The sequence below is a fragment of the Limanda limanda genome, chromosome 8 (assembly GCF_963576545.1).
Source record: "Limanda limanda chromosome 8, fLimLim1.1, whole genome shotgun sequence".
In the NCBI taxonomy this organism is placed as follows: Eukaryota; Metazoa; Chordata; class Actinopteri; order Pleuronectiformes; family Pleuronectidae; genus Limanda; species Limanda limanda.
The window spans coordinates 5982572-6008059 of NC_083643.1; the positions used below are offsets into that span (position 1 = coordinate 5982572).

Below are 25488 nucleotides of genomic sequence, written 5' to 3' on the forward strand. Positions count from 1 at the left end.
GCTAACAGCACACACACACACAGACACACACACACACTTATCAACAAACAATAGTAAGCACACATCCGACAAGGAACAGAGGCGTGGGAAATAGTGAGCTGATGTGGTGTCACACCCTTTAAAGCAGACGTTTATTGACCAGAGGTTGTGCAACAGACATTTGAGGTACATGATATGAGTTATTGTGGAGGGGGGGGGCAACTCCAGGGGAAATCTGCACCATTCAAACTTCCAGATATCAGAATATTTATGGTTGGACACGACAGACTTTAGCTCAACCCATTAATTTGTGTGCGCTTACAATGGTGCGCGCACACAAAAAAAAACAACAACACATCTCGTTCACATAAGGATCCATGTGTACTGACATTCAGAGTGATTGTGGTTGAATAAAGCAAAGAACTGCACTTTGGCCTTCATAGGAACGCTGTTTTCTTTTTTTCCACCCTCCTCCTCTCACACACAACAAATCAGATGTAGCACCGGCATGAACAGAAACAAACGAACTGTGTTAAAACCCCCAAGATAAAGTTGCCTTGTTGTGACCCCCCCCTTCCCCCCCCTCCAATAGGTGTTGAGTCCAAGTGGAAGCCTTGCATGTTTCCCGTTTTCCCATCGTACTGAGCAAGTCGTTTTTTTTTTTTTCATCCACAAATATGATAATGTGTATTCTCTCTCCTCCGATCCAGGCTTCCCTAACTGCAGAGGTATATGTGACGGATTTGTGAATTTTCTATCTTGTCCAGTAATCCTGAGGTATAGGAAATACCACTGATGCAGAATGTGACTGAAGAAGGAGAGCGAAATAGATAAAAAATAAAGGGGGAGAGGAGACATGCTATCTAAGCAAACTGTCAAACTGTACAAAGAACATTTCCAGTCGAGTACTCATTTCATGTTCTTCTATCACCATCTACTTCGTTTTTTTCTGAATGTATCTCTTAAGCAGTAAAATAATTATATTATAATACAAATGTTTATAAAATAGCAGCACACTCAAGTGACACATCACGACTAGGTAATGTTATTTTTTTTTGTATAAATGAAACAAATTCATAGCTTTTAGCAGCGCAAAAAGACAACAACAACTCAATAAAAATATTGACACTTTTTTCTTGATGTCTTCACACCTCCTCCTCGGTCCTCTCTTCACTTTGGAATACAGTATCTCTAAAATCTTTAGAAAAACCCTTTTGCGGGTCTGGTCACCCCATAAAATATATCAAACACAAATTGTAAAAGGTGGTCTCAATATATAACACATGCAACAACAAATTGCAGGAAAGAAAAAATCACAACCATTTAAGTTTGGGAGAGAGCTTACATCAGACAAACAGAGGCGAAAAAAATGAAGGGGTTCATTTCAAATATTCATACACGGGATGTTTTGGCAAAACGTGTCATTCCATCGCCCAGTTTGACTGAGAAACAATCGCTGGAACATGAGATCCCATCATCTTCCTTCAGTCTGACAAACATCGACTCAGCAAAGTCACAGACCGTCATGAAAACAAAACTCAAGCATCAAGTCGAAGACGCTTTACTGTGGCGAAGCCGTGTGTCCGGCTCGGAAAATAACAAAAAGGACAAAATAAAACAAAACAAAATAAAAAAGGAAAACCTGTCTCTTGTTGCGTGCTGACGCCCCCCCCCCCACCCAATGATTTGAAGCAGCAAAGCTCACAAGGGGACGGACGTGTTCACTGACCGACGACCGAGAGCCAGCACCGTTAAAAACAAAAACAAAACAAAAACAACAACACAACTGACCAACCACTGCCACACACACATCATCAGTTCAGGTGGCTTTCGTTTCAGAGTCTTGGAATAAAAAGAAATGCAAACCTCATCGCCCTCTGAAGAACATGTGCAAGTATTCGATGTTACAACCACCCGCCCCCCCCGCCCGCCCCCCCCCCCCCTGTGTGACTATCTGTGGCTGTGTTACAGATAAATAAAAAAAAAAAAAAGAAAAAATTCAAGTAAAAACAAATATTTTCATTTCTTGACAAAAGGAAAAAAAGGAAATCAAACAGAACCCATGGATCAGTGAACTCTGTGTCTGTCTGTGTGTGTGTGTTGGTATTTTTGCGATTCATGTTGGCATTTTGTGTTTGTTCAAACTCTCTGCGACGGTCAGACTCAACCCCCCCCCCCCCCTCACCCCCCCTCTGCCCCCCCCACCCAGTCAACTCGGCTTCTGGTCGGAATGTTTTATGATCGGAATGTCCTCTCGTCTCGTAGCTGGTGTGGAAGCCGTCTGAACGTGACTCTTGCGTGACAGGGGTGTGTGTCTGATGATTGGGAAACCAGCCCTACAAAGTAAACCAAAGAAAAGGCTAACAAGGAAAATAAAAAAACAATAAAATAAAACAAAAAAAAAAAGGAAAACATCCATTCACCTCCAGTCACCACCCAACACAATTTTCCATTTTACCTCATCTCCTGGGGAGCATGTTCTCAAAGTGCTTTGCCATTGAAATCAAATAGGGGAGCTGAACACACAACCCCGTGTGGGACTCTGGACGCAAGTATCTCTTCATCCTCTAAAACACCCCCCCCCCCACCCCCAAGAAAAGGTCATCCTCGCTTGATCTGGCAGTGTCTCAGTTCCTCGTTTCACTTCTGTGTGAATGGAAACTCTTGAGCGTGTCCGTTCATATCGTCCACGAGAAGCTAAACCCAGACAAACAGAGAGTTCTGTCGTCACCTCTAACGTCCTCCCTGGCCTGTCCTCCTGTCCTCCTGTCCCGTGTGCAGCTCCACAGGGACCGTCTCTGTCCTCCTGTCCCGTCTCTGTCCTCCTCACCCTGTTCCCTCCCGGCTCTCTGACACCAGAGGAGTCTAACGTCCTCCGGCCTTTTTCTCTAGAGAAAGGCATCGCTTGCTTTCAAGACGTCGCCCTCTCCTGGGTTGTTTTTTTTAATTTTCTGTACATGCGAGAGGTCTCCGCCCCTCTGTCCCGACTCAAAGCAGCCTTTCATGACTGAGGAAAAGGAAACACCATATCGTAACAACGCGAAAAAGAGCAAAGTATCCGTAATATGTCATTAACTGAACGGCAGTAATAGAACCAACAACAGCTCACGTGACCTGTGAGTCCGAGGGGGAGGCGCTCTGAGCAGGAGGCCCCTCCCCCTTCGCTGAATCGTTTTCTTTCTCACTCAGAGTCCGAACACGCCGACGCTCGACGAGCCGCAGCGCTAATGCACGAAGGCAGTGATATAGCATAGATGCCCTGTTATATACTGATGGACAAAGTGTGTGTAGCCTCGTTCAACACGGAACATGTGAGTCCACGACTTGACTTTGCTTAAGTGCCTCACGCTGTAGGATGCACACTGCTAATATAGATACAAGATCACATTCACACACACACACACAGACACACACGCCACCATGTAGACACACACACACACAGGCATGCATGCAAACGGGCATACACACACGCAGCCGCTTGCACCTACAATCCGACGCACACACAAGCAGCCTGAAAAAAAGGAGCTTATTGATCTCTACTACTCAGTTCCAAAATATGTCCAATAATAATATTAATAATAATATTACGAATACTACTAATAATTATTACCATCCCATCTCTTCCCTGGAATTGGGAACCCGCCGACTTTTAGCATAATGTTCTCACAGCCTCCTCCGTCTGTCTCGTCAACACACAAACACACACGTGGACCTTCAGGTGGTCGAGGGGCCGGGACACGTGCCCCCCCCCCCTCACACCGGCCCACTCATGTAATAGTGATAATACTCATATAAAACTATACGCAGAGAGAGAGAGAGAGAGAGAAGGAGAGAATTCTTGAGCCCGGCTGTGATCCCATGTATGCTATTTTTCTTAATGGTTTCCACAACTTCTACCATAACAGCCTCATGTGTCACGCTATGGTTAAGGTATAATTTAAAGATCATACGATACAATCAAAGGCAGAATGCAAATATGATTGGCTTCCCTTCTGTATATCCAAGGCACCACAGAGCTTCATCTTGAATCTAATTTGTTGCTTTAAAACATCATAGAAAATCAATATTTTTTTCGTGGGCAGGCGTTTTCTTTTTCTCTTTGACTTGAAGAACAGAAAAAAATCTACAAAAAAAAAAAAAAACTAGCAAGCATTGTTCTCTTTCTTTTAAAGGGCTTGTGTTTTTAACAATTTTTTGTTCTTTTGTTCTTTTTTTTCAGCTTTTAAGAATTTTTTTCATGATGCTTCTTTTTTTTTTTGTGTTTCTGGAAATCCCGTGCGACGTCGCCCTCTGGTGGTTCACAAGTTGACATCCCGGACGTCTGTGGGGGTGGAGGACTGGTCCAGCTCGTCCAGACCTTTGTCGCTGGGGCCTCTCTGCGTCTGCTGCTGCTGCTGCTGCTGCTGCCGGCCCTCACGCAGGCTGCTCACCAGCACACGCTCAATCTGCTCCTGGCACTCCTTCAGGACGTCCTGCGAAAAAGAGAAGGAGAAGGAGACGTTAGAATAATATATAAGAATATGAATCTGCTAATACAGAGGCAGGAAGTTTCTCTTTCTTCCAAATCAAGCCAGAAAAACTTTCCTGAACAGCAGTGGATTAGGAATGTTAAAATATTATCTGATCATATGGGGAGAATTTTCTGTCTCTCAAAGAAAATGGGACCCACTAAACTGAGAGTAAACTGTATTTTTCACGTCATTGAAAGTTAATATTTAAATCCATACATAAAAAACATTTTAACACTAATATCTAATCAAATTTTCTGATCTAAGAACTATTTATTATCATCTAAGGACTTAGATGATAATAAAACAACATAAACAACATCAAAATCAAGAAAAACTTTCCTGAACAGCAGTGGAATGTTTGACACTTGGAAAAATATTATCTGATCATATGAGGAGACTTTTCTGTCTCTCAAAGAAAATAGGACCCAATGAACAAAGTATTTTTCATGTAATTTAAAGTAAAAGAATGAAATCCATACATAAAAACATTTTAACACTTATATCTAAGCAAATATTCACATCTAAGAACTTTTTATTCTCAATATGAACTGTTTCCATCGCTAAACACTTTCTTATATGCTCAGCATGTAATTAAGACATAAGCACTTTAGTCCACTTCAGAAGTTATAGCTCCGAGGATCTCGAGGGACAAATCATTAGAGTTAACAAGAGAAACCTGAAAAGTAAAGCCAGGGCCTGAGCAGCAGGGGCCCCTGGTGGGGCAGCACATGGGCCCCTGGGCATCTCAGGCCGGGGGTTTTAAATGACCACAGACTCTGTAGCAGCTCCGGCTTCTGCCAAAGCTGAACACAGACCAGACCCGAGCATTACATCAGTCCTGCAGCGCTGTGCACGGAACACCGACCCTATAGTGCTCACGTGCACACACACACACACACACACACACACACACGCAGGCCCGTGCACGCAGGCCACGACTTCCTTTCTCCCAGCGCCCACCTCACCCAGCGACTCGGCCGTTCCCAAACACACACACGGAACCCAAACAGAAGTCGCCTTGACAACAGAGCGGCTGAAAACACAGGTAGTACTAAAGCTATGTTAATTACATCCACCTCCTGTGGGAACACAAAGGTGCTGCTTTCTTAACGAGAGCCAGTCTGAGGGCCTGGGGGGGGGGGGGATCCAGAGGAGGCCGGGCCGGCTCGCCTTTCACCATCAAAGAGCCGCGGCGGCAATCTGAGAATCCACCTGGGACGGGAGCCTCTCCGCAGCGCTGAGCCCTCATATCCGTCCCTGATGGAGGGTTGACGGAGGGGACAGGGCAGTGCGGGAGAGGGAGGGAGGGGAGGAGGAGAGCTGGGGGGGGAGGGGGAGGTCGGAAGGAGGAGGGATGAATGGATTGTTTCGCGGAAGAGAAAGGTCAAACTGTCGCGGGGGTGAGGAGCAGCGACGACATGTCATTCAAGAGAAAGCAGACGACAAACTAATGTGAACATTCCTGCTCAGAGCCACCGGGGTGAACACTGCCCTCTGGTGGTGGAACACGGCAACACACGGGCAGATGCAGGCGGAACACGACTGGGAGAGCGCTGCTGGCCGGAGGGACGGGTGAGAGAGAGGGTGAGAGTCGACCACTTGTGGAGCCGGGAGACATTCTTCAGCAATTCACAGCTAATTTAAACCTGATGGGAACAGTGTGAGTCGGAGCTGCAGCCGAGAGCCGAGGAGCCGAGAGCATGAGAACCGCTGGCCGGGAGCACGGCTCAGTGACGAGAGGTCGCCGGGTCAGAGGTCAAAGCGCCGGACACATCACAGGGGGGAGTCGGGCTTTGTGCTGCCAGCGTTTCAGAAGATCTCTTCCGGAGTGGAATCTCTTAGAATGACTCAGGATAAATGCTTTTGTTTTTTGCTGATATCTAAAGTCTGAAGGAACTCATCGCTGCCTGGACGTCATTTTTATTTTATTTGGAGTTCTCCAGCGTTTACCGATGATTAGAGGAGAAAAGGAGTTTTTTTTTGTTCACAATACGACTCTGATTTGATGTTGAGGGAGGGGGGGGTGGTTGGACTGATCTGGGGTGGGCGCCTCTGGGAGAACGTTTCCCCCGGCAACGGGTCTGACGTGGAGGAAACCCGACCAGCGTCTGTCCCTTAATCTCCTCCAGAGGTCGGCCGCCAACGAGAGAGACACACACACACACACACACACACACACACACACACACACACACACACACACACACACACACACACACACACACACACACACACACACACACACACACACACACACACACACACACACACACACACACACACACACACACACCTTCTGTCTCTCTGTCTATATCTCTCTCTCTCTCACACACACACACATTCTCTCTCTCTCTCTCTCTCTCTCTCACACACCTTCTGTCTCTCTCTCTCTCTCTCACACACACACACCTTCTGTCTCTCTCTCTATATCTCTCTCACACACACACACATTCTCTCTCTCACACACACATTCTGTCTCTCTCTCTCTCTATCTCTCTCACACACACACACACACATTCTCTCTCTCTCACACACACTCACATTCTCTCTCTCTCTCTCACACACACACTAGGACGAAACCTTCCCACCAACACGCGCCCTATTGGTCATAAAATCCCAATTCCTGTGAGAAACTGAAGTGAAGCTCAGAACATGTTAAGGAACTGCCTGTGTGTTGCCACAAGAATGCTGCCCCCCCCCCCAGTCTCTGCTGCTCTTTAGAGCGGCAGTTCGATTCCCGTGCCAAGCCCCAAGGGGTTTTATTCAAGAACCTTTAATGACTTCAATGTGTGACTACTGGAAACACCAGTGTTCAGAGCAGCTCTAGGTGCTGGTCGACCACGGGAGGCGGAGCTTTATACTGGAGCATCTGATTTTGCGGCCTCGGCCCCCCGGAAGACGCAGACCCTCCCTGTGAGTTACAGCACAATACGCCGTATGTGCTCCTGGTCCCGGGGCGGCTGTTGTGACACCGGCGGTAGTTGGGGGGGGGGTGGGGGGGAGTCGTGCAGACGGAGAAAAACCAAAAAGGAAGAAATGTGTGAAGCCGTGGAATGTGTTTAAACTGCTGACTGCACCACAGAAGACAGTGTTAGCTACTCTGGGAGGACTTGGTGGTCAGACAGCTGAAACACACACACACACACACACACACACACACACACACACGCACACTCACTCACACACACACACACAAACACACACACACACTGACAGCATACACTACAGATTTCAAGGACTCCAGGGGCTAACGCTGGAAATAAGGAGTCACCACATGACTTGAATTTCAACGAGGTCACAATAGCGAATGTGACCTTTCTCTTTCTCCGGCCTGCGTGCCCCAACGCCACCAGCAGCGGAGCGCCTGCAGGCCGCGGCGTCGGAGATCATCGTCCTTTAATAAATGCATCTTTGTTGCGTGTTACTGCTTTTTAAAAAAAGACTTCAAATGCAACCTGACGGAAACCAGCTCAGCGATAGTTGGGCCACACTGGAAACCACAGTGGTTTTTTAAAAAAGAGAAATGAAAACGGAGGAAAGAGTGAAAAAAAAGGAGAATGTGTTTCCGGTGTCTCCCTCCCTGCCGATCCGGCTCCGTGACTCTACCTCCGCTTCCGGCTGAAAGGTAGAACAGCCCATTGTGTGTTCCTATCATAAAGCGACACAGTGGAATGAAGGCGTGACATTCCTGCCTTGCACAACCCGTGTAGAATGTGCTGTCGTGTGTGTGACCGTGACCGGAAAGAAAAGAAAACATGAATGAACGAGAGAAGAGAGAATGAGACTAAAATGATAAGATCTAGGAAGTGATGGCCTTAAACCCCCACATGTCTCTAACCTCTACTTCCTGTTCGTCTCATTCAGGATTAAAACACTTTGACCTTCTTGATATTCACAAGGAATCTGAATCTGTCTGTCGAGTTTCTCCCAGCGTTTAACTGCAGCTTCCGTTCGAGGGACATTCAGAGACTCACAACTGATCCGTCAACACAAATGTCACACGCACGTCATGACTCGGCTCATCACACACACACACACAGCCCCCCCCCACCACACACACACACACACACACACACACACACACACACCAGGGGTCCGAGATCGTGACGTGGCCCGATCACGGCTCAACTGGAAAAAAACCAAATGCTGCTGGGATACCAGAGATGCCACCAGGGGGCTGTGGTGGTGGTCGGGGGGGCGGGTCGGGGGGGCCATGATGATGCTGTTGGCTTCTCCTTCATATTTTGCCTGGCTCTCTGGTTTCGAACCCGCTAACGAGGAGCGACTCTACCGGCTGCTACCGCTGAAGCGAAAAAGGTACAGAGCGATGTGTGTCCACGGTTACTCCCGCCCCCCCCTCCCGCCCCCCCCCCACCTGGCGTCCAACGGGAGGCTCTGAGGTGTCCCCTTTGGATGTGGAGTTGACGTATGAAGTGGTTCGGCTTGTGGGATTAGAGAGGGGGGGGGTGCGGGTGTTAATGCGACACGGTCCGTGTTCAACATCTAGATTATTTTTTTGGGTGTGTGACAAAAACTAGAAAAGCTGAATCCACGACAAACTGTGTAAATAACACAAAAACGCCACAACAACTTCTGGGCGTTTTTGTCCCTCAGCTCCTCTTCTTCTTTTTTTTTACCAAATCATGTTTTTTTGTATTGAAAAAAATGTTTACCCTCATCGATGCTGCTAAAAATCCCGATGATGTTTTTCTTACACTTGACATCTATTGCACTTGTGTCCGTCCTGGGAGACGGATCCTCACATGTGTCTCTCTCTCTCTCTGAGGTTTCTACATATTTTTACCTGTGAAAAGGGTTTTTAGTAGTTTGTCCTGACTCTTGTTGAGGGTTAAGGACAGAGGATGTCACACAATGTTAAAGCCCCATGAGACGAATTGTTATTTGTGAATGTGGGCTATACAAATAAAACTTGATTGATTGATTGATTGATGTTTTTGCAGTTTAGGAAATTCCTTCTTATTTTTTTATGTGATATCACAAGATGTGAGTTACTTTATAAACTCAGAGATCCTCCTGGTGGATCCTGGCTTCCTCCTCCTCTGCAGTTTGCACCAAAGCTTCTTCATACACGTTGAATCAGGACGCCTGCCCCGGTGCTCGGCCTCCTGTGTTTACTGAGAGCCACGGCTTGTCCGACTCCAGGAATGTGAGGAGTTGATCAGAAGAGAGACACAGAGCGACTTAATTCCCTCAAGTCTCCGACCTCGCAGCCTCCGCACACACTGCGGCCCTGTGCTGCTGAGGCCGGCTGTTTGTTTTTCCTCAGCTGCCGGGCGAGACTTCACACAGCTCGCACCAGAGGGAGCCGAGGCTTTCCAGCAGTGATGCATTAGGAACCATAGGAGGAGATGAGAGAGGCCTGATTGTCTGGAGGGAAGCACGACACCCCCTCAGTGTCCTTTTCACACTTCAACAACTTTCTTCCTCCTCCTCCTCCTCCTCCTCCTCCTCCTCCTGCCTGGCCTCCCTTTTGGGACAGAGTTTAACATACCGGGGGCTTGAGGCTGGGGATCAGTGTCACGGCCTTTTGAGCTGCCCCCCCCCCCCCCCCCGCCCTGTGCAGCGTGCACACAAGGACACAAATGTTGGTGTTTATATTAAGTCTGCTATTACCATCCAAGAGCCATTTCCAGCGTGTTTGGACTTCTGGTGCCAAGGCGCTGGCCTCTCCGAGCTGGAGCCGCTCCCTGGACGCCGCCGCCGCCGCCGCTCTGTGGCTGCCCGCTCGCCGCCTCTGAACAGGCAGCGCCGGTCAAACGCACAGAAAACAAATCCGCCCCCCCACAGAGACTCAGTTGCTCCACTTCATCAGGTCCCAGGGTCGGGCAGCTCGGCCCACCGACTCACGCTCTGCAGCGGCGAGCCCGGAGGCGTCCTGCGTCCCGCGTGATGGAAGCCAGGCGTCTCCCAGCCGGCCCGGGACCCGGCGTGTGTTTGGACTCAAACTCACCCGCCACCGTAACGCTCACCGCACCCAGACAGACACACAACGGCCCGGACCGCATTCCTGTCGGTGATAGAGCCTCCACTGTACACGCTCTCAACCCCCCGGCTCAATTTATAGGAGTCTTTATGTGAGAGGAGAGAGGGACTGATGCAGAGGAAAAGAGATGTGTGCAATCATCTGCAGCTTGGTGATCATTTATTTTAAGCTTTTTCCTTGTTCCTCATTTTTTGATATTTCTTCTTATGACACATACGGGCAGTGGAACCTCTTTAAAACGAGAATGAGGAGGAAGAAATCGAATCTGAGTTTGAGATTTCAACATCTCAACGACCGTCTGTTGCAAACACACACACCCTCAACACGCAGGTTGACAAAAGAGCATTTGCTTTTTAATAGATTGCAAAGTTGTGTGTGTGTGTGTGTGTGTGTGCGTGTGTGCGTGTGGTAATTCAATGAGTTCATTGTGGCATTTCACAGGAGATGTAAACTGAAGGAGGAGATGAAAAGCGTCCAGCAGAGCAGCAGCTGAAACTATCGACCTCTCAACAAAACCAGGACAAACACTGGAATTCTGCTTTTTTTTATACATTTTAAATTTGAGAAAAATAATACATATCTATTCTCCCCGAGCTCCGGATGTGATTGAGGTGTTAACAATGAAACTCACCACTTCTGTGTTTGTGATTTTGGCCAGCAGGTCTGTCAGGCTGTCGCCCCACTGGGACTGGTCAGTGGAATCCAGCTGCAGGCCACAGATCGCTGCTCCCACACTTCCTGTAGCAATCATGGAGGGGGGGTACATGGCGAATCGGAAATCTGTCAAGAGAGAGAGAGAGAGAGAGAGAAACACCAGTTGAGTTAAAGGCGCTTTTTTTTGCTTTTTTTGCAGTTTACACAAAGAAGGGAAATCTCTGGTTGTTATTCACCTGGTGCGGTTTCTAAAGTACACATTTGGATTCATGCGCTCTACACACAAACAGACACACAAACACACAAACCTCCCGGAGACAATATGATTTGGTAATCTAGCAGTCAGCTAATAAATAATCCCTCTATTGTCCCGGGCCTGAACGCAGCGCTCACTAATGACCAGGGGCCTGGATAATGAGGGTTCACTTGGCTTGTAAAGGAGCTGAAAAGCAACCACCCTCCTCACCCACCCCCCCGCCCCCGCCCCCCCCGAGCCCGGCCCCTTTTCTTCCATCTCCTGAGTAAATCGTGTGCTCGCTTGAAAAAAAAAAAAAAAAAAAAAAAAAAAGCCCCATAGCGCTTGGAAAAGGGAGGAATAAAGAGGCTCAGTGCCTGTGCCAATGCTCACTGCTGTAGGTCCTTTTTCCACGTGTGGTCACAGGCGTGCGTCTCAAAGACCAATAACCTTGTTAGCTCCCCTCACTGTCATTCATAATGCAAATGAGACAGCTTGTGAACGGGCCAGAAGCCCGAAAAGGCAACTGGCATCCAGGGGGCGAGCGAGGCAGACACACAAGACCGGGAGAGAGAGAGAGAGGGTTTCACAAACACACACACACACACACACACACACAGTCCTTTCTCTCTTTCTTGCTCAACTTCTACCTTTCTCTCTGGACAACACATGGCCGGGCCGGGTGAATGGCCCACATGCTCCGGCTCTTTGTTGCTACAACAGGCAGCGGTTTGCATTGGCCGCCCTCCTATCTGTTAGCATATTAATAGAGTGTTCGGACCTGCGAGAGGGGGAACGGAAGAAGAAGAAGAAGAGTGTGGACTCCATTGTCCGGAGTCATCACCTCATTTCACCCAATTGAGAGACACACACAGCGTCCGTCCCCTCTCCGCTGATCACCATTCAGCAGAGACAGGCCCGGACAAAAAGGCCGTGGCCGGAGCCGGGGTTGGGGGTTGGGGGGTTGCGGGCGAGGGGGGTCGGCGGCGGGTGGGTGGTGGGGGGGGAAGATGAAGAGAGAGGGATGACCGGTGTGGCGACAGGGCAACGGAGGAGAATAAGAAGGGAAGGTGGTGGGCGGGTGGAGGGGGGAGAGGGTGGAGACAACTCCGCTGCACATCACTCTTAAGTCTGTGTCCAGAGTCTTGTGAGGGGTTTTTTTTGGGGGGAGAATAAAAGAGTCGCCCTCCAGTGACCCCCCCCGCCGCCCCATCAACCCCTCCACCCCCCCCACCCCCCTCACAGGCATGCCTCTCTCTTCCCCCCCGGGGGCCACCTATGGACTGGAGGAGCCGGGGCAGTGGGGGGCAGAGAAACAGCCGGCTGCACATTACCATATCGCCATATTCAATTGCAAAGCAAACTGCAGAACGCCACGGCTCTGAGGGAGATTTTTCTTCCTTCTTCTTCTTCTTCTTCTTCTTCTCTTTTTTCCCCCCCCCCCCGTGTGGAATCAAAGAGGCGGGTCCTTTGATAGCCGGAGAGACGGCCTCTCGCTGCCTCCTTAACATGCACGGCCCGGCGCTCTCTCATCTCGTGGGCTCAGTGTTGACAAATAAATGAACTTATTATACACCCCTGTGTTCGCGGCTGGGCCGCTGCCAAGGGGCCGATTTATTAAAAGGTCGACCTCGAGCCAAGAGGAAGGAGCGCACAAAGCCCCCCCCCCCCCCGGCATTACATCACCGCTGTAAGAGCACGACTTTCTACAGACGGGGGTAAGGAAGGGACAAAGGCACACACGGATTTACTGTACGTGTGCGGTGAGTGCGGACTGACGGGCCGGGAGGCAGACACCTCAGAGGGACAGCAGCCGGGAGACAATGAGACAACTCCTGTGCTTTGAGATGCACACACACACACACACACACACACACACACACAGACACACTCGGCATAGATGGAGGTTTGTGGCAGAGCTGAGTGGCGGGCAGTGGGCAGCAAGCTGATTTTTCGCACTCCAGACAAGACAGGTCTGTAGGCGAACAAGGCCGCGCGCGTGCAGCCGCCGCGGCCCGACACTCCGGCCTGGTGGCTGCTGCATGTGGGGGGGGGGGGAAAGAATGGCCGTATTTTAGGAGGCCCTCATTGGTATTCATGCTGAGGATAAACAGTGTATGTAGCTGAGTGGGGACGCCTGCGATGGAAAGCTCCCTGTGAGCAGCGGCTGGCTGGCCCGGCCTGCACGCCTCTCTCACCCCCTCTCTTCAATGGCCCTTTCTCCTCCCGCTGCCCCCCCCCCCCCCCCCCCCTGGTCTCTCTCCATTCCTCCGTCGGGGTTCCTCCTTCCACCCCGTGAAACTCCATCCCCAGGCCTCTGGTCACACAGGCTGCTTCCCTACATGGCCCACTCCTCCTGGGTGGCTGCTCTGCACAGTATGCACGTTAAACTTGTAAATTAATTAAAGCTGGAAAGTTGAACAACAGCCAAAAAAAGAAAGAAATAAAGCTCTCCTTTTTTTCGGCCTCTCCTCTCGCTCCGGCGCTATAAATCAGGGTCTTGTATTCTATACGTGTAGCCCTTATTGACCTTGTTTATTAAAGGAGCAGCCGCCTGTTGACTGGTTAAGGCCAAAAACAAACATCATTTAGAGGATTGGCGTGACAGGAAGTTCCACCATTAATGATACACGACCCCGGGAAGTGAAAACACGTCTTTGGATGTTCCACCTCCTGTAGCTCCTCCAGAAATCACCGGTTAAATACGAACCAATACGTCTATCTGTCATATTCCAGTCGCTCTGTGGACGACGAGCGCGAAAACACAACACGGGAGAGTCTGAGTCACGCAGCCTGCTCCGAAGTGATTTCAAGTCATTTGCCAGAAAACAGCATTCCTGTTTAATTATAGCATCCTGTGTGACAACTCTTTTCAGTGTTGCACCATCATCTCCACTGTCACAGCTGCAGCCTGGAGGCGTTGGCAAACATCGGCGACGTGGAGCATTCAGATCTGGAGAAGTTCGAAGGGGAGGGTTCACTTCGCTTGAAATTCCCAAAACTCTTTCTGATCGTCTATATATGTCGCTGATTTCGATTTAGACAATCAGGAGCTGAGCAGAGAGAATAACGCTGAGACTCACGTCCTTCAAGCTGCCGCCGACATTCACTTCACTTTCAAATAACAAATATTAGTCTGTGGTCACGTGACCTCCGACTTAAACATGTAAGTTTAAAAGGTGTTTTGATTTAGAAAACTAGAAATCCATCTCCTCATGGTTCTGCAGTGATTCAGCCGGCCGTGGGTATTTCAGAGTGTGGTGCTGATTACCCCGACGAGGTGAGGCGGCGCCCACTCAGGACGTGCCACTCAGTGATTCACTCTGTGTCACCGGCTCGGGCGCAACACTGTCAGGAAGCGTCCTCCGGCTCCGTGTGTTTGGACGATGCAGCCGAACCGGACGTGATGGTGAGGGACGATAATTTGTTGGAGCAAGTGGCCAATTTGTCGGGGTTCTGACTCATCGGACATCAAAGGGGCTTTTTATGTAAACAAACACCAGTAAGGAATTTTTCATTGACCACATCTGAAGATGAATCATCCGTCTCCAGATCGCCGAGCGGAGCCTGGAGGGGATTCTCCGCAGCAGCAGCAGCAGCAGCCGCTCGGAGAGAGGAAGCGACGCGGAGCATTCCTGCCTCCGGACCAGAGAAACTCAACATCCTCCATGCATGAGTCACTTCAGAACATGTGAGTGGTCACTGGTGCGTCAAAAAATAGGCAAGTTCCCTTCCTGAAGTTTGGGCGCAGGACTTGGAAAGCTTTGGGGGATATGAGGACAAAAAACTGAACAGACGCATTTTTAACATTAGGCAAATCTCTTATGACAGCTGTGGACTTCTTCATTGTTCTGCAATAGGAATGAAATTCACGGAATGAAGTGTATTCCAACATGTGATCCAACATATAACTCTTTTTTGGGGGGTTGTATAACCAAGCAAACAGTGAAATAAACTGTGTTTCTGCAGTGGGCACGAGAATATGATTCCAGGCGACAACTGTGTGAAAGTTGAGACGAGCAGGGTTTATACAAACTGCTCCCTCATTTAGTAAATATGATTTACTGTAATATGCTGCACAATAAGAGCAAAGAGCTCCTTCCAGGGCAAAGTTGGTCGAAATATATCCAAGAGTGAAAGTGAAGCCAGGAGGCAAAGCTCGACCTCTCTCTCGTGTTTGTTAGCTGGTGAATCATTAGTCAAAACCTAACCAGTTAATCACAACCCAGAGACACTTCCACATTCCAGAAAAAAAATTACTTTTCCACAGATAAAAGTACTCAGTTACTGAAACGACTCTTGTCCGGACTTGTATCAAAAACGCTCTTTGTGTCTTCCACGACAATTGACTCTCTCTCTCTTGGACAGAACCGTTGGCCCCAGTCCAGAATTTTCTTTTGATCAACTTCTGAAATCCATTGTCACCGCTCCATGCATACCATTACAGAGAGCGCTATTGGGAGTTATATTTAAAGAAAAAAACTATAATCCCTTCCAATATGGCACGAAGACGGAGCTCAATAACCGCAGAGGACAGGTTGGGGGTGCATCTGTCTGCCCCGTGGGCCCCCCCCCCGTCCATTCTCCCACTTTACCTCAATTGAATAAGAATAGAAGAGGAAGCTGGGAGTGCTCGGTGTCCGTGTGGAGGAATGGAGGTTCGTAATCTCCCTTAATGAGCTTGTTTCTGGGCTATTATCCGGCGGCCTGCCCGAGGGAAGCGCTGGTGTTTCCTATCGAGTGGTCCCGCGGCGCTGACCCTCCGCATGGCTCTGCATATGAAATGTAAGGGCCGGAGCCTTTTGTCTCCTTTCTCTCCGCCTCTAGCTGAGCCCCCCGAGCCATTTGCATAGTCGTGAATGGACCAGCCAATGTTATTAATTAATACAGAGCCAGCCTGCGCCACCTGACAAAATCCCACCGAGTGGCTCGAACGGAACTGTTTCATCAAAAGAGAGGAGCCATTAGGAGTGAGAGGCCTTATTCTCCACTTCTCCTCGTCGCTCTCTCTCTTGTTCCCCCCCGGAAAACAGAGAGCCGCGGGTTTTATGCGTGTTTTTCTTTTTCAGTGTAAGGGGCAGCGGCGGCGGTGGGAGTAGTGGTGGGCGCTGGTTTGAATGGGCCGCATGAAATAGGAGGGGCCACAGGTGACCCGTTTGTCAAACGTCTTGCAAATGTAAATCCTCCTTTACCTTCTCAGCAGATAACCCCCCGAGAGATTTACGGCTGGGAAACGTTCCACAAACGAGGTTTCGAATTCCCAGCGATGTTCAGATGCATCAAATTGTTGACTCACTCACTCACGCTCTCTCTCTCTCGCTCTCTCTCTCTCTCTCCGCCTTGCCCTCACTCTCTCCCTTTGCCTGGATACAGGTCTGAGGAGAGCATGCACAGACAAATGACCTGTTGCTAATCCAGAGCTAACTCCAGAAAGTCTCTCCTCTAAAACACAATGTCAGGAGGCTCGTAAATGTATTTCCACTGCCTCATTGGAGCAATTAAGGACAAAGTGCATGCTGAGTCTTTCACAATGCCGCTTGGGGAATCAGGTCCGATCACAGACACGCTGTCATTCCACACATTATTCCGCTGGCACGAGACAACGGAGAAAAAACTGATCTGGAGAGGAGGCGTTTCTTCTCACCCTGTCATATCGATTGCACAATCAGAGCCGGGGGATTCCATCGCTTTATGTGTTAAATACCTGTCGCCTCCCTCGTATCTATTCATCTACACACACAGTCCTGTGAATGATGTCAGAGCAAGGAGCTGTTTTCCCATGAAGGGTTGTGGTCGGAGCGTTTCAGAAACACGCTGGTGTTGATGATGGGGAGTCACTCAGACAGGGAGAAAGGAAGAGGAGACACAAGCCGTATTGTAATGGTAAATGGATTTGTATTTATATAGCGCTTTTCTAGTCTGATGAAGACCACTCAAAGCGCTTTACAGTACAGTTTCACATTCACCCATTCATACACACATTCATACAGTGCATCTATTTGCAGCACTTAGTTATTCTATGGGGGGCCATTCAGGGTTCAGCATCTTGCCCAAGGACACTTCGGCATGCAGATGGTTCAGACTGGGAATCGAACCGCCGACCTTCAGGTTGGAGGACGACCACTCTACCCCTCAGCCACAGCCGCCCTTTATTGTAATAAATCAATACTTATGGATGTTAAAGGAGACATATTATGCCCATTTTACCACAGTTGATATGGTTCCTTGGGGTCTTAATGAAATGTCTGAAACATATTTTGGTCAAAATACCACAAGGATCATTTAAAACAGCAGCCTTTTTACCCTGTCTAAAACAGCCCTCCTCAGATTGACCCCAGGAGCTAGCGTTAGCTCGCGATGGTGGTCCAAGGCCGTGTAGCGAGACTCCCTACATGGGTATGGTGTAACTATGACGTCGGCGCGGGTCGTAATCCCATTCGACGCCATCTAGCGTATCGTTTCTGAGATAGAGGAACCACAACAAATCGCGGGAGTTTTTTTTTTTCCAGAGTTTTTGGGACGGTAGACATGCCAGATACCCAAATTAACGTGTAGAAGCACTACAAAAGTGGAATTTTCATAATATGTCCCCTTTAAAGGGCCGGTGGAGGCGCCAGTTCTCACAGCACTACACCGAACGTGCTTGTGTCTCTGAAGGAGGTGTCACAAACAGGAGGAACCTGCCCTCTAGAGAATCCCGACATGGGAACCCAACATGGGAAAGCGATCATGTCCTCCAGCTGTAGGGCGGGGAGGCGTGAGAAGACGGTGGAGGTGCGGAGAAGGAGGGGGCAGGAGAGATATGAAAACATGACATGCCTTAGAATTGCTCGTGCAAAAACAATACGTTCCTCTTGCTCTCTCCTCCTCCTCTCTCTCTCTCCTCTGTTCTCTCCTGCGTCTTCCCCCTGCCTCCACCGGGCCGGCTCCTCAGATCAGGTTGAGGCTCTCCTCGTTCCTCCCACGACTCTCGGGATGTTTGATCTCGAGGGGAACAATTCCCCCTCAAGAGCCCAGAGACAATGGCCCTCCTGCCTCCGCCCCTGTCCATTCCTCTTCTCGACCCTGTGCGACATGGGAATGCCCCTCCACCAGGCAGAATCGGCTTTGAAGTGTCACTGATACGCCTCGGAAACACCACCGCATAGCAGCCCGGGAGAAGACAGATGATGGACATCAGAACCTAAGAGTCTGACGCTTAAATGTCTTCCATGACACATGCTTTTCTTATGCAGAATATTTCCCCCCCTGGAGGTAATGCATCTCACTTGAGTTACTGCCCACGGCACACCGAGCTGCTGCCGCATGTTACGGAGAAACGACGGCTTTGTGATACGTTGCAGAAATAAGATTTGACCCTTTGAAACACAACGAACAGTCGTCTTTGTCTCGATTGCTCGTCAGGACACACAACTACAAACGCTCGGTTAGCTGCGATGGCGTCCTACCTGTGGCACAGAGGGCGATGAAGGTCTGGACGTGTTTGCGTATAAGTGCCAGCTTATCCTCGGGCAGCGGCAGCCTCCTCACAATGTGCTCAATGAAGTCGTTCGGCGTCACCGCTGCCAAGTTCCACTTCAACTTCCCCAACACCACCAGTTCCCATTCCTGGAGAGAGGGAGGGAGGGAGGGAGGGGAGGGGAGAGAGAGGAGAGAGAGAGAGAGAGAGAGCAGAGAGAGTTGAAAATGAGAAAAAAAGGACTGAGAGTGTTTAAGTGACACAAAGTACAACCACATATTTACATACTGAGGCAGTTTGAGGCACAGCTGTTGGAGCCTGCGGCCTCAGAGTGTGTGAATGTGCCCCGGCGGGCCCCCGGGGGCCCCTGTACAGTGGCCAGGGTGTGGGGGTTAAGCATTATTGTTATTACATTAGCGTCTGCTTGGCCAGGCCTGGGACAGAGAAACACCAGCAGCGCCACCAACTCAGGTGACCTCACAACACTGCCTCCCTCCCCCGTCTGTCTGTCTGGCATCTGGGGACTTTCCTAAAGAGGCCCACCAGAGGTTCTACAGTGTGTGTGTGTGTGTGTGTGTGCGTGTGTGTGTGTGTGTGTGTGTGTGTGTGTGTACAGTGAATATGGATAGGAAGGCTGTGCTTGTTGAGCAGGATCAGCAGTAAACCCCGTGTTATCTTAAAAAGTTAAAACAGTATTTAATCTCTTTGCTCAATCTCTAATTCATTTAAATTATAAAAACCCTTCATTGTGCAAAACAACGCTAAACGTGATTATTTCCCTTTATTGCAAAATCTCTCTCCGTGGCCTCTTGGTTGAACCTTTACGTCTAACGCTCAACTTACATAAACGATGTCAAAGAGCCAAATAAAAGATCAAGACTTTATTCTAAATCGTTTACAACCTGTTTCTCGGGGGAAACTCGATCCTCGGGGAACATTTCACATTAAAGGGCTTCGAATCAAACATGACTCAACTCCCCGTGTTATCGAATTTGCCTGCATTAAGCGCTCTAAACTTCACAAAAACCTTTTAATGTGAGTCTCCTGGGAAAAATGTGCTGTGAGATGAGTGTCGGTGTGAGGCTGGGGTGGGGGGGTGAGCTATAGGTGTGGCGTCCACTTCTCTCGGTGCATCGTTGTACTTTCACTTCTCAGCAGAGGTGATCAACGGAAGAGTCGGTGACTAATTTGGGAAATAAATGCGGTGGTTTGGTTCCGGACTGCAGCCTTGTGACCGGGGACTATGGATGCTCCTCATTTTCCCTCTCAGAGAGAGAGAGAGAGAGAGGGAGAGAGAGAGACCACATGGACTCAGTCATGAGACAATTCAACATGGCTGCCGTGGAGCCTGCTACCAGCTCGAGCTCAAAGTGACCTTTTTCTTGTTTTTTTGCCTCGTCTGATTTTTCTCCTCAATGTCAGTGACGTGGACACATGGGAGGAGCTGGGTTTTTAAAATTTAAACGACTCATACGGGAGGAAATAAGAAAATTAAAGCCCTTTTGATTCGAGGGTGAAACAAGGATCTGATCGGTTTGAAGAGAGCAACAAATATCTGGGAGATTCGATTATTTGATCGAATGCAAATCTCCCGACTGCGGCCGCTCTCGTGCATCATGGCCGCCTCCTGCTCTCAAACAACCTTTTCAATCGGTGCCGGCGAGCAGGATTCAACACAGCGAGCGGCTGCTGTGACAACCCTTGCAACACAGGCTCTGTGCTGACAGAGTGGCAGGCAGGCACCCACTTCCTTCTGCTACTTGCCTTCCTCTGGTCACACCTTCTTTGTAACATTGCGGTTCTCTTTACAAGAAATTGTTACAAAAGATGAAAAAAAAGAAACACACCAAAAAAAAAAAGAAAGAAACGATCACATGCCCTGAGCAGCTGATCTCTGTTTCCTGTATCTGCATGTCAGCCAAAATACTGCCTTATACAGAGAGAGAGTGAGCGGAGGCCTCAGCAAACCGGTTCAAGGACTGAGGGCTTTGTCTGCGGAGGAAGCAGAAAGGTAGGACGCCGCACTCAGTCGTCTGAGTGCAGGCTCCACGCCGCTGTGCACGACCTCCACCTCAGGTTAACCGTGCACCACTCTGGGGTTTCAAATGGTCACCAGTCAGCCCCTCTCACTGACCAGTCCGCCGACTATTGAACCCTTCGCTCGGCAGACAGGGCAATTACATCTGACACGATATTCTCAAGCAGAGGAATACATTCCAGAAAATTAACCAACAAAAACCAACAGAAGCTTGTGAAGAACTTGCAATCAGCACAGCGGAGGGCAGAGAGCCGCCCGCCAGTCAGGCAGCGAGTCAGGCCTGCAAACATCAGCCACGTCTGATTCATAATATGTGGCCTCTTTCACAACATGGGTGGGATTGGTTGTTGTTTACCGAGGAATGTTTGTGTAGCACCGCAAGCGCAGCAGGGAAATACTTATCTGATGTGAAACCCAGTTAATTAATCGGTTTGCGCTGGTGAAAGCAGCTGGTGTTATCAGGCCAGAGCGGCCTTATCAAATAAATAGGACAGAGAAGGAATGACATTTATGTTGCTCTGCCCTGCATCACCGGTTATGTATATGTGCACGTGCTGTAACCTATACGTGGAATAACGTGTCAGGAGTAAAAGGCAGCGTGACACAGACGTCAGAAACGTGTGCGGTTATTTTTGGATGAAAGTTAAACTGTAAAAGGCAAACTTGAATTTCTCTTGTGTGTCTCTCTCTCTCTCTCACTGACAGGAACAGAGTCAGAACTTTGGCTGGAGTTCAAGCTGACCTCGTTGCTCTGTGCAAATATCTGCCACTAGATGGCGATGGAGACCACTGCACAGACTGCAGGAGTACTGTAAAGTCCAGAGGGTCCTGTACAGTGAAGAGAGCCCTTGTGGGACAATTCACTGAGGGGCTCCTGCTTTTTTTCGTGGATCTTTGATGACGGCGAGGCGCTGAGCCGCAGACTGAGCGACACATTCGGAGAAAACCAGAGCAGCTCTGGGGTTTGGACTGAGATGTTCTCAGCTCAAATGTTAAATATACACATTTTATTACCTCAAAATCAAATGTAATAAAAAAAACCTGTTGAGTCTAAAGTAAACAAGATGCAGAAACATGTCATGGAACTGAACCTTGTCTTGGGGATGACATCATGAACCCTGAGAGGTGCCCCTGTGAAGTTTCTGTGCACAAAACCTTTTGAGGCAAATGTTGCTTACCAGCAGCTCTTGAGGTCTGATGGAGTTATCTGTGTAGATGCAAAGCTTCTCTGCAGTTAGTGGACGAGTCTCTTTCAATTTGGATGCGAGGAACATGCAGACTGCGCCCAGCAGCTGCAGGTTGCACTTTTTGGTGGGTACCACGGCTAAAAATCTGTCCAAGTAGTTCATGGCCAAGGGAAAAACTTCTTCCTCGCACTTCTGCTCCTCACAGACCTGAATAAAAGAGACAATGCAGCAACAGTTTAGCATCTGCGCGCAGCCGCCCATCCTGCAGTGACCTTCCTTTATTTCCCAGCACTTGAAAAGTATATAAAACCTTTATGACACAACGAAACAAACGTCTAAATGCATAAAGAGTGCTTATAAATTCAATGACACACATAGTTGGGGCCCGGCCAAGATTTTGCGCCCAGCCCTAATCGGTTGCGACATCATGAATTAAATCGAAATACAATATTTCACAAAGAAGGAAATAAGTCTGGGACACAAACTGTCAATAGAGTCACATTCCTGCAGTTCACTGACTAAGAAATGAATTCAAGTCGCAATCAGCCGAAGCCAAAAACACCCCGACAGCGCAGCACACGGAAACACACTTTTCTTCATTCGTCATATTTTCATAAAATAATTAAAAATACAAATAAATTATCCAGGGCGGTTTTTTTCACATCATAATGTTCATTGGTCCTTTCCACATCATACCCGACAATTCCTATCCAAATGCACGCGTCGCAAATATGGATAAAATGTCAAAATAAAAGACGAGTAGCGAGAGGTTGCTGTGGCGTGCGTCACCGCCGAGCCGATATGTACATTTCAAAAATTAATTAAAAATCCCCAGTACGTCGCACCGGAATAATATTGACATGAAAATAAAGATCGAAGCCCGGGGAATGTTTACAGGCGGGTGTTGATCGGAAATACTCGATCGGGGGACAAGAATCGAACACAATTCCAGAGAGAGGCGATGCGACGGGGGGAAGAGCAAGAGGAGAGATAAGGCCCTCGCCCCTTCCGACACTTAAAATAGATGCGTAAAATGTTCGCAAGGCTTTTGGGGATCATGTGTGTATTCCGCGGACACGCAGGAGCCTCCTCTGTCAGGGCCGACGGGCTGTGGGAGCTGTTATTGCCTTTATGACCCAGTAAAGTCCCGTTTAAAGCAACGAGCGCTCCTGTAGAAAACCAACATGGCGATGGAGGAGCGCAAGGCAAGCAGCGCATCGGGGAGTGCATACGTGTGCATGGAAATATTCAGACCTAAGTAAAAATAATAACAGTAAAGAATCAACACGCAGCTCGGGCACGCAACCGGGGAAGCGTTTTAAATAGAAATCCGGCCGGGTCGCGGATCCACTCGAGCTTTCAGAGACCCGGAGCCTCGCCAGCGGACTTTAAACGTGGAAGACACACAAAAAAAAAATAAAAAAAAATAACTCGAGAAAACGACGCGTCAATCGAGGAATAAACAGCGAGAAACCAGAGGAAGGAGACGTGGTGTCCGTAGAATGCAAACCGAGATCAGCAAAGGCAACAAGTCAGGAGGCTGAGAGAAGTGGAGCACGGAAACAATCAGCCTGTACGAGGCTTGTCAGCAGTCGGGTGTCTCGGTGTGTACCTCCAACATCCAAGTGGCCAACATCCTCCTCATGAACGGCTGGATGTCCTTCTGGACGCCTTTGAAATAGGAATATTGGGGTAGAAACCTCTCCTCGATGGTCAGCAAGCTCTGCAGGACCCTGTCATCGCACAGGAGGTTGGGATCGGGACGAGCTCGTATGACGGTGTCCATTTCGAGGCAGAGCAGCTCCATGGTGCCGCTGGTGCTTTCACTTAAGTAGAAAAAAGTCGGATTTCTCTCTCGGCGGCGGCGGAAAGCGGTGCGGCGGAGTGAGAAACGCGGAGAAAGGGATGGCAGGGAAAGTGTATGAGAGGCATAAGAAAGTGAGACTGCAGGGGCTCCGTCAGAGTAGTCCTGCCTCTCCTTGTTCAGAACTTTTTCCTCTCTCTCTCTCCCCACAGTGCGCCTCTACTTTCATCCGCCTGGCTCCGGCAGGCGCATGTATTTCAAGCCTGCCCAGCGTGCGCCACTGACGCAATTCACTTGATTCCCTCTGTATAGACCCGACGCAGCACGCTGCTCGCACTCCTCTTCCTTCCACTCAGCCATGCGAGCAAACTCTTCTATTAAACTTGTTTCATTGTCGAACTCTCGCCAAACGCAGTAGCCACAACACAAGGGGGGATATGGAAACAAGACAAATCCAACTTACGTCGAGTTTTAACAGGACTTTACGCACATTTAAGGACTTATAAAAAGAAATAAACAAATGTTATCATTTGTTTGGATGAATCAAATATATTCAGGTGATAAGAGTTTAGTGAAAGTATGATGCTGGCAGGTTTAAGAGATGATTTCTTTGTGCTTTTTGTGCACTTTTTTCAGAATCTTGATTGTGATAAGATGCTAATCAGATGATATTGTCATTTATGTAATAACACAGTATAAATAAATGACTGTCTGGTTCATAACTACACACATTTACAGCTGTTTCGCACCACAATGAACCCACTTTACTCCCAGTAGAGCAACAAGTGTCCCTTGTGAATGTGAAGTGAATATTAGTTTGGCAGGAAACAAGAAAGATCAATACAAAGAAAGTTATTAGTTAGTATTGATTTCTGATTCAAACAAGTTGTCTGAGAGTTTTTTATTAAGTTTTGTTTCAATGGACTCAATGAACCTGCGCTGAGGATGACGCATGTAGATACTGGATGTGGCCATAAAGACTGCATGTTAACTTACAGAGGCCACACACACACACAGACACACACAGACACACACACACACGTTTTGTCGACCCTTTTTTTTAATAGCTGCCTCTAACTGCTTGTGGTTGGTGAGATAGCTTTCTAGGAAATTTGAGGCAGCGTTGAACTTTTTTCTTCTTCTGCACATCTCGTCAAGACAACACACAGATCGTTGGTTTGTTTTTTTAACACAAACCAAACAATATTACTGCTATAAAATCATCTTTTCTACCCTTTACAGATAAAAAAAAAAAAAAATATATAAAAAAAAGTTTGACCAAAGCAGGTGGAAACTCAGAGTGTAAAGTAAATGAGCAGATAATTAAAAAAATGACTGCCAAATGATTTAGCCTCACATCGCAGCCACAAAGAGAATCTGCATGGGTAAATATGCTAATCCCTCTGCTATTCTTAGTCAACTTCAAAGAGCCCGAGCCCTGAATGAAACAAGACTGAAGTGCATGAGGGGAAGACTGCGGGACTGTAAAATCCTCAGAGCTTTAGAGCTGTTAATTTCCATCCGAGGCTCGTCGGTTGTATAGCTGTGCTTGTGAGAAAAAGTGGGGGAAATGTCTCTTTAAAGTTTTTTTTTTTTTTTCTCCTCCAGTCTAAGTTG

General features: G+C 48.5%; 1 protein-coding gene across 1 annotated transcript; it reads right to left on the reverse strand.

The window, feature by feature from the left end:
* Nucleotides 1-2183: 2183 nt before the first annotated feature.
* ccnd2a (cyclin D2, a) lies at nt 2184-24071 on the reverse strand. Its single transcript, XM_061076987.1, has 5 exons — nt 23680-24071; nt 22059-22274; nt 18832-18991; nt 11126-11274; nt 2184-4451 (listed from the first exon to the last, which is right to left on the reverse strand). Exons 1-5 carry the CDS (start codon nt 23872-23874, stop codon nt 4278-4280), a joined length of 894 nt encoding a protein of 297 aa, XP_060932970.1. The 5' UTR covers nt 23875-24071; the 3' UTR covers nt 2184-4277.
* Between the last annotated feature and the right edge of the window lie 1417 nt (nt 24072-25488).